General features: G+C 28.7%; 2 protein-coding genes across 2 annotated transcripts in view; one reads left to right on the forward strand and one right to left on the reverse strand.

The window, feature by feature from the left end:
• Positions 1–231: 231 nt before the first annotated feature.
• LOC113367992 (protein prenyltransferase alpha subunit repeat-containing protein 1) lies at positions 232–2,243 on the reverse strand. The gene is made up of 3 exons (XM_026609553.1): positions 2,167–2,243; positions 1,346–1,713; positions 232–1,282 (listed from the first exon to the last, which is right to left on the reverse strand). Exons 1-3 carry the CDS (start codon positions 2,241–2,243, stop codon positions 465–467), a joined length of 1,263 nt encoding a protein of 420 aa, XP_026465338.1. The 3' UTR covers positions 232–464.
• Positions 2,244–2,947: 704 nt separating this feature from the next.
• The window catches only part of LOC113365696 (ras GTPase-activating protein 1), a 58,420-nt gene continuing 46,325 nt past the window's right edge, over positions 2,948–15,042 (forward strand). The window contains exons 1-10 of the mRNA XM_026607218.1: positions 2,948–3,170; positions 6,615–6,713; positions 6,803–6,916; positions 8,938–9,010; positions 9,446–9,599; positions 9,679–9,803; positions 9,877–10,007; positions 11,537–11,748; positions 11,895–12,028; positions 12,771–12,930. Coding sequence (XP_026463003.1) covers positions 3,110–3,170; positions 6,615–6,713; positions 6,803–6,916; positions 8,938–9,010; positions 9,446–9,599; positions 9,679–9,803; positions 9,877–10,007; positions 11,537–11,748; positions 11,895–12,028; positions 12,771–12,930 — 1,263 coding nt within the window. The 5' untranslated portion in view covers positions 2,948–3,109. The remainder of the gene's footprint in view (positions 3,171–6,614; positions 6,714–6,802; positions 6,917–8,937; positions 9,011–9,445; positions 9,600–9,678; positions 9,804–9,876; positions 10,008–11,536; positions 11,749–11,894; positions 12,029–12,770; positions 12,931–15,042) is intronic.

The raw sequence follows: 15,042 nt of genomic DNA on the forward strand, positions 1-15,042 counted from the left end.
ATTTTATCTTATTCTGTTTATAAATAATGTTGTTACATTCTGCATTATATGTAATTTTATGTTAAGCATTTTATGTTAATAACTATATATTGCAATTTTGTATATATTTTAATTGTTATTCATTATGTAAAATAATTGTATTTATAGGTCCTTTTGGAAGAAATCTGTGGGCTACATATTTAAAATATATAAAAATAAATAAATAAAATATTAAAGTAATTGTTTAGGATTTGTAAATTATTCAAAAAATACTGAATGTCCAACGCGCTTTCATTAAAATTCCGGTTTCAATTGCGATTTTTAACTTACAAAGTTGCTGTACGGTCTCATGATGTTACCAACTATTGTCTATTATTCAATTTTGTACAAATTTGCCAAATATTTCATATGCATTCAACAAATCCTTCAAAAGTTACAAGCGTCTGCTAACATGGGTCTTTTACTATACTAATTTTTTTATCCTATTACCCTAAAGGCACTTGTAGTATAAACTGACACCATTTCAGGTACTTGGAATCATTCACTAAACGTTTCTCATTATTTATAACAGCTCTTAAAAGTCTATTCAAGTTGTATTCATGTTTTGTCTTTTTGGGACTGTTTAAGATGACTTGATCGATTTCTAGAGAAGTCACTATATTGCTATTGCATTGTTGCTGTTTGTACAATTTGTTTAAATCTATTTTTGTATTAATTGGTAAAGGGTTTAAATTTTTGTTTATGGTTAGTATAGTGTGTAGAATGTACCGACGATGACAAAACACCGATTCGTGATGCGAAAACGTTTCGTGTAATCGTTGACAAAAAATGAGATCACATATTAGTAACATGGTGAGGAATATAAGTCTGGCTTCATTGTTTAAATCTTGTGAACAAGCTTTGTAGTTGTACAAATGGTGCAACATGTCACTACAATTTATATTACATATATCCATTACCTCTTCATCATTTGTGTTCAGGAATTTATTTAAAATCTCTAAACCTTTCCCACAAATTTCTGTTGTCAATTCTGGTATCAAACTATTGTGTCCAAACTGTTCCAATAAATATTGTCTATAATGAAAACCACTAAAATCAGATACATGTGTCGATGTCCAATTTTCTGAGAATTCTAATTCTCTCAACAAAAGACCTAAATGGTTTTCCACAGTCGATTGTTGGTTTAAATATTTTTGCATCGACCAAATTCTGTGTGTCCAGGCGTGGCAGTTGCAAGGGCTGCGGTCTGCACAAATTCTGGACACTTCTAATTCTGTGTCGAGGATTTGTAACGTAAACTCACCTGCAAGGAGATTAAACTAAATATAATCTATCTAATAATAAATATAAATACCAGTTATATTACCAATAATTCTCGATATAAGCCAGCGTCTATAACCAAAGGCATCATTACACTTATGTTTCCTACTCAAGACCAGTCGTGAAAACTTTAATTCGTCCTCAACACTAACAGCACCCTTTTCAACAAATTGTCTTCTCATATTCCAAAAACTCGTAATATCTGGATTTAACAACAGTGCACAATTTAATTGTTTAATCAAGCTATCGTCTAAGATGATTTTTTTCTTATTTTTTCTTATGTTCATAACGAGTTCGTAGACGTAACAGTATAGATATTTTGTACACCACGATTCTAAACCTAGACAATTTCCAGCGGTCAAAACTGGTGATTTGTTTTGGCTACTGGGCATGGGTATTATTTCGAATTCGTCTCTGAAAGGGAAAGGAAATAGGTAAATGAATATAATATATATATATATATATATATATATATATATATATAAACGTATTGAATAATTTCATTCATAGTGAACAAGAAGGTTTAAGTTATAAAATTTTTATAAGTAGTTTGTGGTAACTTTGAAAGATTTTAGTACAAATAACAAAATAACAGGTTAGATCATTATTTGACATATATTTTATTTAATATATCAATTTCAGTTGCAACTTCAGTAATATTATTTGCTTTATACTTAATAAACAACTTTTGTTATCAAATTGTGTACATTTGTTGTACACAATGAGAACAATTACAAAATTAACAATATTACATCACTAATTCACTGAAACGTGATACACAATTTGATCACAACATAATCTACACATTTTTAATACAAAATACATTATAAATTTATCATTTATAATTTATTTACAAACATAACCTACAAATTTGGATTTTTCTCCAAAACATTGCTGATATCTTGTAAGATTTTTTCTGACATAGCATATTTATCAGATGTCATTTTTGAACATATATTAGTATTATAAATATGACTAGATTTTTTAAAAATTTAATTTCAAAAGCAAAATATGTTTTCGTGTAATTTAATAAATTTGCCAAACGTCAAAACTGTCAACAATAATAAATACAAAGATGGCGAGGGAAAAATATCGATATTAATATAAAATATTTTAAAATAAATTTTATATTTGTAAACATATTGAGGTTTTTGATGAAAGTTATTTGTTTTAAATAATTTGAATTATAATTTTTAATACTTTAGACCTTTTTGGGTTAAAAATTACAGTTTTTAAAAAATGACAATTTATTTTTTTTTCTATTTTGACAAATATATAACAAAATTTATATTATTATTACTAAATATAACAAAATATAAACAAATCAGGCAGTAATTTATTATTTAACATCATTTATATTATTTATTTATAAAAATATGCCAATCATATCGATATCCTCTATTCCTAATATCGATATTTCCGTACGTCCATTTGACAGTTGTCAAATATGGAAAAACACATCTTTGTCACTTCAAAATACCTTTATTCTCACGCAATTTTCCCAGAATTGTTAGGAATATTGTGAAAAATTAACGCAACACATATGTGTAATACATAAAACGTTTAAAGAGAAATCGAAATACATATAAAAATCATCAAATTTCATACAAATTTTGCTTTTATTCAACATTATCATCTTCATTGGACCGGTTGTGTTTTTGTTCTCGCTGCTTGTAGAAAAATATAATTAAATTTTGGTTTTAAAAGCTCGAGATTTGGGTTGAGTAGAAATATGTAACGATGATGTTGATGTAAAGTCTGTTTAGTATAAAAATTATCATAAATTTTGAGATAACGTGCAAAAGTGACAATGGCTGACTTGATAAGGATGATGCCTGGAGGAATGGGAGCTATTCCTAAGGATAAACTAGGTAAATATTGTTGTAAATGTATTGCTAAAGGTCTAGTCAATATTTAAACTAAATGCAGAATGTCTTTTGAAGTATATGCAACTGCAAACGTCATAGTATGTAAGAATTTTAGTAATTTTTTAGCTATAAGTCTGAAACGGTTTCAAACAAAGACTAACCTAACCATACTTTTTTGATCAGTGCTTATTTTTATCATATCAGCCAAACTTTAGGAATTCTCTCGAGTTACCAAAATGTGACATATTGCAAATGGTTTACTTATATATACAACAAATAAAAATATAAAACACTACAAAGAATGATAAATAAAGCAATAAAATCAACTTACAATTATCCTTACCTCACCCCGACAAAAGAACTTCTACAAAAGACAAAGAACATACCATTACACAAAACAATAGAAATAGAAAAATGTATACTAATATTCAAAATAAAAAATAACAAAATCAAAACTTGCACCTCAAGAGAGACAAACCAGGATATACACGACCATCAAACAATTAAACCGAAACTTTCACATGAAACATGCAAAAACTAGTAAAGGACTTGCAAGTCCTCTGAGAAGTGCAAGCAGCCTTTACAATAAACTACCGGACGAACTAAAGACAAGGACGGACCTAAACAATTTCAAAATTGAATTGAAAAATTTCATAAGAGATAAATGAAATAAACAAGATAAAATTCCTTATTTTAAATACTATATTACTTCTGTTCTGTTAAAATATTAATTACAATTAAGTATAAGTACGTATGTATGTACGCAAGCGTTCTGTGTATATATGTGTGTATAATAGTAATAAGTAAAAATATATAGATGTCTTAATGTAAGTCTGTTACATAAAATTTAGATTTCATTTTTGTTATAATTGCTGTGATCTCTCATACCAGAACAATTGTCTGACTGAGATACAGTATGTACGAATTATATCAAATAAATAAATAAATAAAAATAATAAATATAAAATTGTCAAAAAGTCTATTCATTTATATAGAAGTATATTTTGATAATAGTAAAATGACTCGAACAAGTTTCTTTTACAATGTATTTCATAAACCATAAAAATGCATAAAAGAATTAATACTGTAATGTATTATTGTTAGAACAGCTAACAAATATGTTGTCCTACATATAAATTTGTCTTCAACATTAAATATTTATCTAAAGATATTGTATACTGTTTATTGTAACTTTTGTAATTTATTTAGTTTGCATAAATCCAAGAGTATACGGATTGGGTAAATAGTAGAATTATGGCACTTAGAGCATGGTAGTATTAGATTTACTCGTACAGAAAAAACTGTACATAAAAATTCATAAACCAAATGTATCGATGAGAAAAATTACTTTATTATTTTAAAATTTTCATGTGACAAGATTTTTATATCACAAGGCATGTTAAACAAATGTGCATTTAGAATAATTTTTGTTGATTTTTTAGATGATATGATTTTTTGTATAGATATAGATAAATCATGAAGCATATAGAAATTTAAAAGATAAAAAAGAAATATTGATGGAAAACTAAATTAAACTAGTGGGGCGCATGGCATTGTGCTTTAAGGCAAATTGCTGGAACTTCCCGTACCGTAATGAAATATTCGAGAAATTTTAAACGTTTTCAAATATATTATTACAAATACTGTAACTTTCATTATTTTTGCTATCTGAGCAAATCAAATGAAAATCATAAATCAGTTTATCTCTAGAACATTAACAATCGTCATTTCATTTCGAATTCAATTTAAAAATATTTATAAATAATAGTTGCCTAATTTACACAAAATTAAAAAGTGCTTTCGTATAGTCACAGTCTAATATGCATTTGCAAATAATTCTGTGCCACATTTTCACTTATACTGTGCTCACCTTGGCGGCATTTTCACATTTTTCAATAGTTTTCACAAAATTGGAGAAGTGCTCCTGTATAGTTTCAGTCTAAACGCATTTGCAAATCATTCTGTGCGAAATTTTCACTTAGACTGTGCTTAGCTTGGCTGCATTTTTACACTTTTCAATAGTTTTCACAAAATTGAAAAAGTGCTCTCGTATAGTCACAGTCTAAACGCATTTGCAAATAATTCTGTGCGAAATTTTTACTTATACTGTGCTTAGATTGGCGGCATTTTCACATTTTTCAATAGTTTTCACAAAATTGGAAAAGTGCTCCCGTATAGTCACAGTCTAATCGCATTTGCAAATAATTCTGTGCGACATTTTCACTTACACTGTGCTTAGCTTGGCGGCATTTTCACATTTTTCAATAGTTTTCACAAAATTACAAAAATTCACAAAATTAGAAAAGTGCTCCTGTATAGTCACTGTCTAAACGCATTTGCAAATAATTCTGTGTGACATTTTCACTTATACTGTGCTTAGATTTGCGACATTTTCACATTTTTCAATAGTTTTCGTTTTCACAAAATTGGAAAAGTGCTTCATTTGTACCAGAGTGGCGCTTAGACTGTGCTTAGCCTGGGTGATTTTTTGAATTTTTAATCCAAAATTACAAAAATATTTTTTGAAAAAAAAATTAGAAACAATTTTTTTTTCCAAAAGCAATTCTATTGTTGAAACAAGCAGAACGTTCTTTGAATCATTTAAATCGGACGTACTCTTAGTTTTCAAAAAACTGCCATTTTCCCAACCTCCGAAACCGCTTGGCCTACCATTTCCAAAAACTAATAACCACTTTTTCCCGTCATTACGAACTGAATGTTTTTTGAATCATACAAATCGGATGATCCGTTCTCTCAAAAACTCGATTTCTATTTTCTGCACTCTTTGCTTCATATCTCCGTAACGGATGGACCTGCCTTTGTCAAAAACTAATCAGCACATCTCTCTATTAATGGGGATCGAATGTTTTTTAAACCATTCAAGTCGGTTGATCCGTGCGACCAAAAAAGTGGACGAAAAATTGCGGACATACAAAACACACGCACACATCCATTTAGTTTCTGAGGTATGTCCCTTAAAAATGTTCAGAAACCTTCAAAACGTCGAGAAATGCAAAAATTTTCATTTTCTATTTTCAGCGCATTACTATAACTACCCTACGAGAAGTTAAAAATATTTTAATAAGGCATTGAATTATTATTTTAATGTAGCCTTGTATATAGCAATTTACATTTCAATTAATTAATTATAAATCACAATTAGCATTATTAATCATCCCACTCATAAATTTCCAATTTTATTAATGAATTTATTAATATATATTATTATAAGACAATTAATTATTTTATTTATATTAATTATGCCCCAATTTTCAATTTCATAGTTGAAACTACTAATTTTTCATTATTTTTTATCAATATTGATGGGATTCAGCACCTTGAGCATCTTTTTATAGTCTTAGCCACTAATAATCGTTCACCTGCTTTTTAGATTTTTTATGTTCAAACAAAATTGTTTTTAAATTATACAAATGAAATATTTTTTAGGTTCTCCTTCGACTGGATCAGACGATGGAGGTGGTATTGATTTGGCAGATTTGGCTGTCGAGTTGGAACCAGATGAACTTGATGGCCCTAGTGTTAATGGTAAGATAAGAATATATGTAATATATATATATATATATATATATATATATACATTTAATTGTTATTTTTATCTTTTATCTTTTATCAAGGTGACAGACCAGCTGTTATCGCTCCACCTGAATCCGAATGGTACCATGGTCGTCTGGACAGGTTTACGGCTGAGGAGAGATTGTGGGCAGCGTCTAAGCTTGGAAGTTACTTAGGTAAAATAAATAATAATAAAAACAGTTAATTGTAATATACTGCTGTGGCTTATTTTGTATTTTTTTATGTTTTGTGATAGTTTTTGAGTTAGTTTTTAACTTTTGACTCGTTTTTTACCATTTTATAATCCTGATTAAATGCGCGGATTTTTTATGTAACTTGCCAAAAACCAATAATCACTTCTCCCCATCATTACGAATTGAATGTTTTTTGGATCATTCAAATCGGATGTTTAGTTCTCTCAAAAAACTGCCATTTTTGCACATTTAGCTCGGTATCTCAGAAGCGGCTGGACCTGCCTTTGCCAAAAACTAATCACCACTTCCCTCCATCATTATGAATTGAATGTTCTTTGGATCATTCAAATCGGATGCTCCGTTATCTCAAAAACTCGATTTCTATTTTCTGCATTCTTGGCTCCGTATTTCCGAAACGGTTGGACCTGCCTTTACCGAAAACTAATCAACACTTCCCCCAATCAAAACGAATTGAATGTTATTAGAACTATTTAACTCGGTAGATCCGTGCGCCCGAAAACGTGGACGAAAAATTGTATCCATACATACATACACACACACACATTTTTTCTGAGGTATGCCAAAATGTTCAGAAACCTTCAAAACGTCGAGAAATGTAAAAATTTTCAATTTCGATTTTTGGACGATTACAATAACTTACCCTACGGGAAGTTAATTAAATATCTACAAATTTGAACAATTATTAATTCATAGTTTAACAAATACACTTAATTCTATAAAAAAAATTGTGTCATTATTTTTGCTCTAGTCCTAAAAACGTTATTTATGGTTACGGTTCCAAAGTGTAACCAAAAATGGATACAAGTTGACCAAAGCGATAAATGCTTGTATTTTCTTTATTCTGTACGTTTCGACGTTTTATGTGTGTCATCATTCTGCAGTTCCAATATGTACTATGATTTGAACATTTTTGCAAAAAAAAATACACTGAAAAACTAAACAATATACATTACAATTAAATAAACAAAGAACACAAACATACAAATTAAACTTAAACGAAAGCAGAATTCAAATATTGATGTGAAAAGCTACATATATAATTCTGTAAGTTTTTTGACTTTTGTTAAATTTTATTCGTATTTTTTTTTAATAAATTTTATTTTATTTCTATATTTATATATGCAATTTATTAGAAATCGTTGAAGTTAATGCATTTTATTATATATATTTAACATTTTAATCTTTGGCATATTTTAATTGTTTTTTTAGTAAAAATAATTCCTAAATTGCATTTTTCTTACACATAATATAAGATTTATCACCATTTAAATTAAAAAGTTTAATTGAATGAATTTGACAGTCAACCATTTGTCCAATAATGATATTTTCTTGCCATTTTTTCACTTCTATTTTATTTCTATATATTAAAGGATTAAGGATAAGGATGGATTAAAGGATTAAGGATAAGGAGGATAAAGGAATTTTATTTCTATATATTATATTTCTAATATAAGGAGCACACACACACACACATTTATATATATAAAGCGAGAGGTTTTTTTTCAGATGGTGAAACAACATGATAAAATTGTTCTTGGTCATCCATCCATTAATTAAAAACAGTTTTAGCAAAGGAAATATATATTGTGAAAGTATATAAAAGTGAAAATACAAACATAGACATAAATAAATGTAAAGAACTCACCATACAAATAAATTGAAAAAAAAAACACAAAAACTCATGAAAATTGCACGAAAAAAATTATGAAACACAAATTGATAAACGTCGAGTTATATGACAAATTTTAAATAATTGTAACATTAAAATAAAAACAAATAATACATTTTTTATAAAAAAGCTTTTTCCAAACGAGGCATGTTGTCAGTTTGGCGTTTGTGTAACAAGACATTTGTTTTTAATTACCGGATGGATGCCCAATAACAACTTTATCATATAAATATATATATATATATATATATACATATATATATATATATATATATATATATATATATATATAATCGTTTTTTTTTTATTTCAGTAAGAGAAAGTGATAGAAAACCAGGATCTTATGTACTTAGTTACTCGGGACGAACTGGAATGAATCATTTCAGGTAATGATCCTTCAACTTTTTCTATTGAAAAACCTCAAAAAAAATCTATTGAAAAATGTGAAAATGCCGCCAAGCTAAGCACAGTATAAGTGAAAATGTCGCACAGAATTATTTGCAAATGTGTTTAGACTGTGGCTATAAGGGAGCTCTTTTTCAATTTTGTGTAACTATTAAGGCAACTATTTTTTTTAAATTGAATTCGAAATGAAATGACAATTGTTAATGTTCTGGAGATAAATTGATTTTATGATTCACATTTGATTTGCCCAGATATAACAAGATAGGAAAAATAATGAAAGTTACCGTATTTGTAATAATGTATTTGAAAACGTTTAAAATTTCTCGAATATTCCATTACGGTACGGGAAGTTCCAGCAATTTGCATTAAGGCACGATGCCAAACACCACTAGTTTATTTATTTTATTTCTTTTTAGAATTACTGCCGTGTGTGGCGATTACTACATAGGCGGCCGTCAATTTTTATCCTTAAGCGACTTAGTCGGATACTACACACAGTGCTCCGATTTATTAAAACGCGAAAGACTGATCACACCAGTTGCGCCCCCCGAGCCTGTCAACGATAAAAAGGTAAACGACTTAATAAAATAATAACAAAGATACCTACTCATAATCATGTATTCATAGTCTTCATTTTTTTCGTTTGTAGAAAGTCGTGGCTATTTTACCATACACAAAAATGCCAGACACGGATGAGCTGACATTCCAAAAGGGGGACATATTCTTTTGTCATAATGATATGGGAGACGGATGGCTTTGGGTAACAGCTCACAGGTAAATAGATACATAGATAGAAGTTATTTGGTTTTATTTATTTATGGAATGATTGTGTATTTGTTTTTTAAAGAACTGGCGAACAGGGGATGATATTTAGGGAACTGGTTGAGGACTTGGATCCTGGTATTGATCCTAACACTGTGTTCTCATGGTTTCATAGATCGTGCACGAAAAGTGAAGCTGTTGATATGCTTGTTAAAGGTAAAAGATAAAATATTTTATATATACTAGCTGACCCGGCAAACGTTGTTTTGCTAAGTAAGGTATATTCTAAACAATTTCTAGAGAATCAAAAATATTTAATACTTAACGTGTATAAGGATGTGTTGTTTGAATGCTATATACAATGAGGTATTATAAAAACAATAAACCCCATTAGTTTGTCTATCTATATTTTGACAATGCAATCACACTGGAATTTTTATACACTTTCTATAGAAAACATGGTATAAGTCATTCAATCCAAGTCTTTTTTGGTTTTTCGACTTATTGATTACGTTTCAAGTTTTTCAGATTCTTTTTGAATTCTGGATTTTGTGTATAATTATAAACAATACTTGGAACGGCCAGGTGGCATACAGGTTTAATGTCTTATTTTAATTTTAAATGTATTTTACAAAATAATTACACTTTTAACTAATGCTAAAAAACTATCAACGGAAGACAATACTTTTATTATGGATTTTCAAAGATTACCGTTTATCTCCCAATAGCAAAGTCATGAGAATCAAGGTTATAGCTGGTTATACATCTTTTTCCCTCTACTTTCAATATTGTTGTTAAACAATGCTTAACTTTACTGGTTTTTGACACATTGCTGGTGGACCTTTTTAACCCCGGACCTTCATATATTAATATCTATTTTTAGATAAATTCTGGGAAATTATAACTAGGAAAATGTTATTCAGCAAAATGTTCCTTTAATCGATACCAAATTTAGGTTCTGAATTTAAATAACATAAATAAAAAATAATATAACCTAGAAAATGTATTATAAATACTAATGAGTATATAATTATACAAATGAGATCTTTCACAGCACCGTGAGAAAAATATGCCAAAAAATGCATTTTCATATTAACATTTCAAAAAAGTTGATATTTTGAGCCTCTAGTAACACTTGCGGCCCGTTTACTAACGGTTTTGTCTATAAATAAAACTACAAACAAAAATACTTACTACAATTTAATAATAATTAAATAATATTCGCCTAAAACATCATGTTAAATTAATTGAACATCATCTACCATTTGACATTTGACGTATTAGCCACCGTCCATTGTTGTATTCAAATTACGCTTCTACAAAAATTTTCAAATAAAAAATGTAAAGTTTCTACGCGATTTTGAAATAATATCTCACCTTTACGACCATCTCTGGATTGGCACGAATTTTTCAAGACTAAGACTGGCCAAATCGGTTTAGCCGTTTTCGAGTTTCACCGAATTCTTTGATCAAGAGCTCCATTTTTATATTTAAGATCTATTTATTACATATTACGTTTCGAGCTATTCTGCTAGCTCATCATTGAGCTATTAAAAAAATTATTACGTATTAAAAAGATTTATATTTACGTTCTGGTTTTATTTTTTCGACTTGTGGCTGAAAAACCGTATCATATAATGTTTCAAAGTCTAAACAAACAATATCAAGATATATATATATATATATATATATATATATATATATTATATGTATATGTATGTGTGTGTATTTATTTATTTTTCCAGCTGGTCCAGGTTCGTTCCTAGTAAGGCCCAGTGATAATTCCCCAGGCGACTACTCCTTATTCTTCCACATCAACAATCAAATCCAAAGGTTCAGAATTGAAAAAAGGGGTGTACGATATTTAATGGGAGGTCGAACTTTTGAATGTCTGGATGCTGTTATTAATAGATACCGAAAGGAACAGATTGTTGAAGGACATACTCTTATGCAACCGGTAAGGAAATGTATAAAAATAGAATTTCAAATGAATCTTTGCAATAGTAGTTGTACATAGAACAGTATCCTAAAATATTTTCTGTTATAATATCAAAAATAATATTTATATTTGTCTATATAATTTATTGTTGTATTTTATTTTAGTTGGTGGCAGAAGGTTCCCAGCCCGAGTTCACTCCACCAGCAATTTGTGCGGCTGCTGAAAAAATTTATGCCACGTTGAGAGAATGCAGGGATCAGATTGGTCTTAAGAAAACTAAAGGGATTAAACATCAAGGGTGAGACAGCTTTACAATATAATTATATATTAAATAATTTTCAATATTTAAAATCAAAATTTATCAAATTCAATCAATTTTATTACAAAAAATGATGATAATATTTCTATTCATACGTGGATTTAATTTTTTTTTATAATCTAATTATTATAGAATCTTCAATTAATATAATTATATATTCATTTATGACACTTTCATTTACTTTATTAACGTTATATATTCATTTACAATTTACTTTTTCTGTTTTAATTATAAAACTAGTGGTGCATGGCATCGTACCTTAAGATAAATTGCTGGAACTTCCAGTACGAGAAATAAAATTTTTTAATTTTTAACTTCCCATAGAGCAATTTATAGTAATCGCAAAAAAATCGAAAATGAAAATTTTTATATATCTTTATGTTCCAAAACCTTTTGAACATTCTGGCATACCTTAGAAAAAATGGATGCTTGTGTGTGTGTGCGGATACAAATTTTTTTTTGTCGACGATTTCGGGAACACGGATGAAGTTTTCTATATATGATCAGCAATAATTGATTCATTGTTCGAATTAATATTATATTATGCAATTGATTTAACAATTTAAGAATTAATATAACATATTTAATATTTTCATTTGTTTCAGATATTTGTTCAACATATTTAATTTTTTTTTATTATTTTTTTATATATTTGTTTAAAATATATAATAATTTTTTTCAGATATATGTTTAACATATTTAATAATTTTAATTGTTACAGATATTTGTTTAAAAAATCGGACAAAACTGCCAAAAAATGGAAGCAGCTCTATTTTGTGCTTCAAGTAGAAGGCAGTGATACACATTTATTGTTTTATGACAGTCCGAAGAGAACTAAGCCCAAAGGTTTAATTGACCTTAGTTGTGCTTATTTATACCAGGTAATAAATAAAGCAATTATTATATATACGAGTATGTATATAAGTATAAGTATTAGTATATACGAGTATATATATGTATCAGTTCGGGTGTTTCTCAAGGCTCCATTCTTGGTCCACTACTATTTATTACTCAATTAATGACATATCTGATATTATTAGCTGTCCACATTTATTATTTGCAGATGATCTCAAACTATATCTCAAAATAAATGCTATTGATGACTGCTTATTATTACAGTCTCAACTTGACTCTTTCCACTCTTGGTGTGTCTATAACAAATGACATTTAAATATATCAAAGTGCAAGATTCATAGTTTTTCACATAAGCGCGTTCCAATACATTTTGATTATAAAATATCTAACACCAGCATTGATAGATGTAATAAAATTTTAGATTTAGGAGTTCTATTTGATTCTAGTTTGTTTCTCACGGATCATATAACCGATATTTGTAATAGAGCACACAAATATTTAGGTTTGATATTGAGAAAGTGTAAACAATTTAAATCTACCAATGCGCTTCTTTGCATGTACTATTCTATTGTACGTTCAAAACTAGAATATGGTTCCATTATTTGGTATCCTCATCAAACCAACAACTCTGATGCGATAGAGAAGGTTCAGCGAAAATTTCTGAAATACCTTTATTATAAAACATATAAAATTTACCCTGAACGTGGCTTTGACCACAACACTTTACTAAAAGAATTTAGTATTCCTTTCCTTGCCTCACGTCGATTTATCTGTACAATTATGTTCTTATTTAAACTTTGCAATAATTCTATAGACTGTCCTCTTATTCTTAATCAACTATCCTTTAATGTTCCAAGGCTATCTACGCGTTCACAATTATTTTTCAATTATCCTACTCCTAAATCTAATTGTTATTCATTATGTAAAATAACTGTATTTGTAATTATCTCTTAAATTCGCCTATTCTACTTATGTCCTCTAACTTTAACCTAATTAATAATGAAATAGATATTCACAACACTTCACCTAATCAAATAATCTCCATCTGCACAAGTTTACCTTTTTATTTTCTTTTCAAATATATCATTATTTTATCTTATCTTCTATATATATAAAAATAAGTCGGGTTTTCCTTCCTGACGAAATAACTCTAGAACGCAACCGATTTCGACAATTTTGCATTCGTTGGAAAGGTCTCGGGCTCCGCAAGGTTTATAGCTAAGAAAATTAGTTGTGCATGGCATCGTGCCTTAATGCAAGCTGCTGGAACTTTACGCACCGTAATTAAAAAATTCGAGTAATGACATTAGTGAGAATTATCAGAATTATGCTTGGTTAAGTCAACGAGCAATTCTTGCCGCAAACAATAATGATGTACACGCACTGAATTTCACCAAACAATAAAAAATTGCTGGCGATTTGGTGACATGCCAATGATTTCGACTGGTCTTCCGTTTGACTTCAAACTTCGCCAGCGAATAATTTCCTTGCGTTCGCAATGACAATATACAAGTCGCAAGGCCAATTCTTGCCGCTTAGTGTTTGCGCGATAAATTTCAAATAGATTATTTAGAAAATCATTGTTTTTCACATGGGCAGTTATACGTTGCCTGTTCACGAGTTGGGAAACCATCCGCTTTGTTTGTGTTAACGTCAGACCAAAAAACAAAAAATGTGGTATACCAAAGAGCACTTCAATGAAACGGATAATTTCCGGATTCACTCTCATTTACTTAGAGAAGTTCAACTAACAAACACTTCATTTTTGTAATCGAAATAAATTCATTACTGTTGTGTAATAAAATAAAATTTTCCCTTTTCAAATATAAAACAAACAAAAAATTTCTTCATCTTACTCACGAAACCATCTGGTTGCGAAACGGAGTTCGTTGGGTTTGCTAGTTCTGTTTATAAATAATATTGTTACATTCTGCATTATATGTAATTTTATGTAAGCATGTTATGTTAATAACTATATACTGTAATTTTGTATATATTTTAATTGTTATTCATTATGTAAAATAACTGTATTTTTGAGTCCTCTTGGAGTAATCTGTGGTCTATATATTTAAATAAATAAATAAATAAATATAAATATATATATATATATATATATATATATATATTATGTAACCTAT

This window comes from Ctenocephalides felis, unplaced genomic scaffold (assembly GCF_003426905.1).
Source record: "Ctenocephalides felis isolate EL2017-DRISC unplaced genomic scaffold, ASM342690v1 CF-g0.4_SCAFFOLD_01170, whole genome shotgun sequence".
In the NCBI taxonomy this organism is placed as follows: domain Eukaryota; kingdom Metazoa; phylum Arthropoda; class Insecta; order Siphonaptera; family Pulicidae; genus Ctenocephalides; species Ctenocephalides felis.

Coding starts and splice junctions, on each gene's coding strand:
- LOC113367992 (XM_026609553.1), bottom strand. CDS start 2,243: ATGACATCTGATAAATATGCTATGTCAGAAAAAATCTTACAAGATATC. Junction 1,714..2,166: donor TTGGAGAAAAATCCAAATTT/GTAGGTTATGTT, acceptor TTTCCCTTTCAG/AGACGAATTCGAAATAATAC. Junction 1,283..1,345: donor GCTTATATCGAGAATTATTG/GTAATATAACTG, acceptor ATCTCCTTGCAG/GTGAGTTTACGTTACAAATC.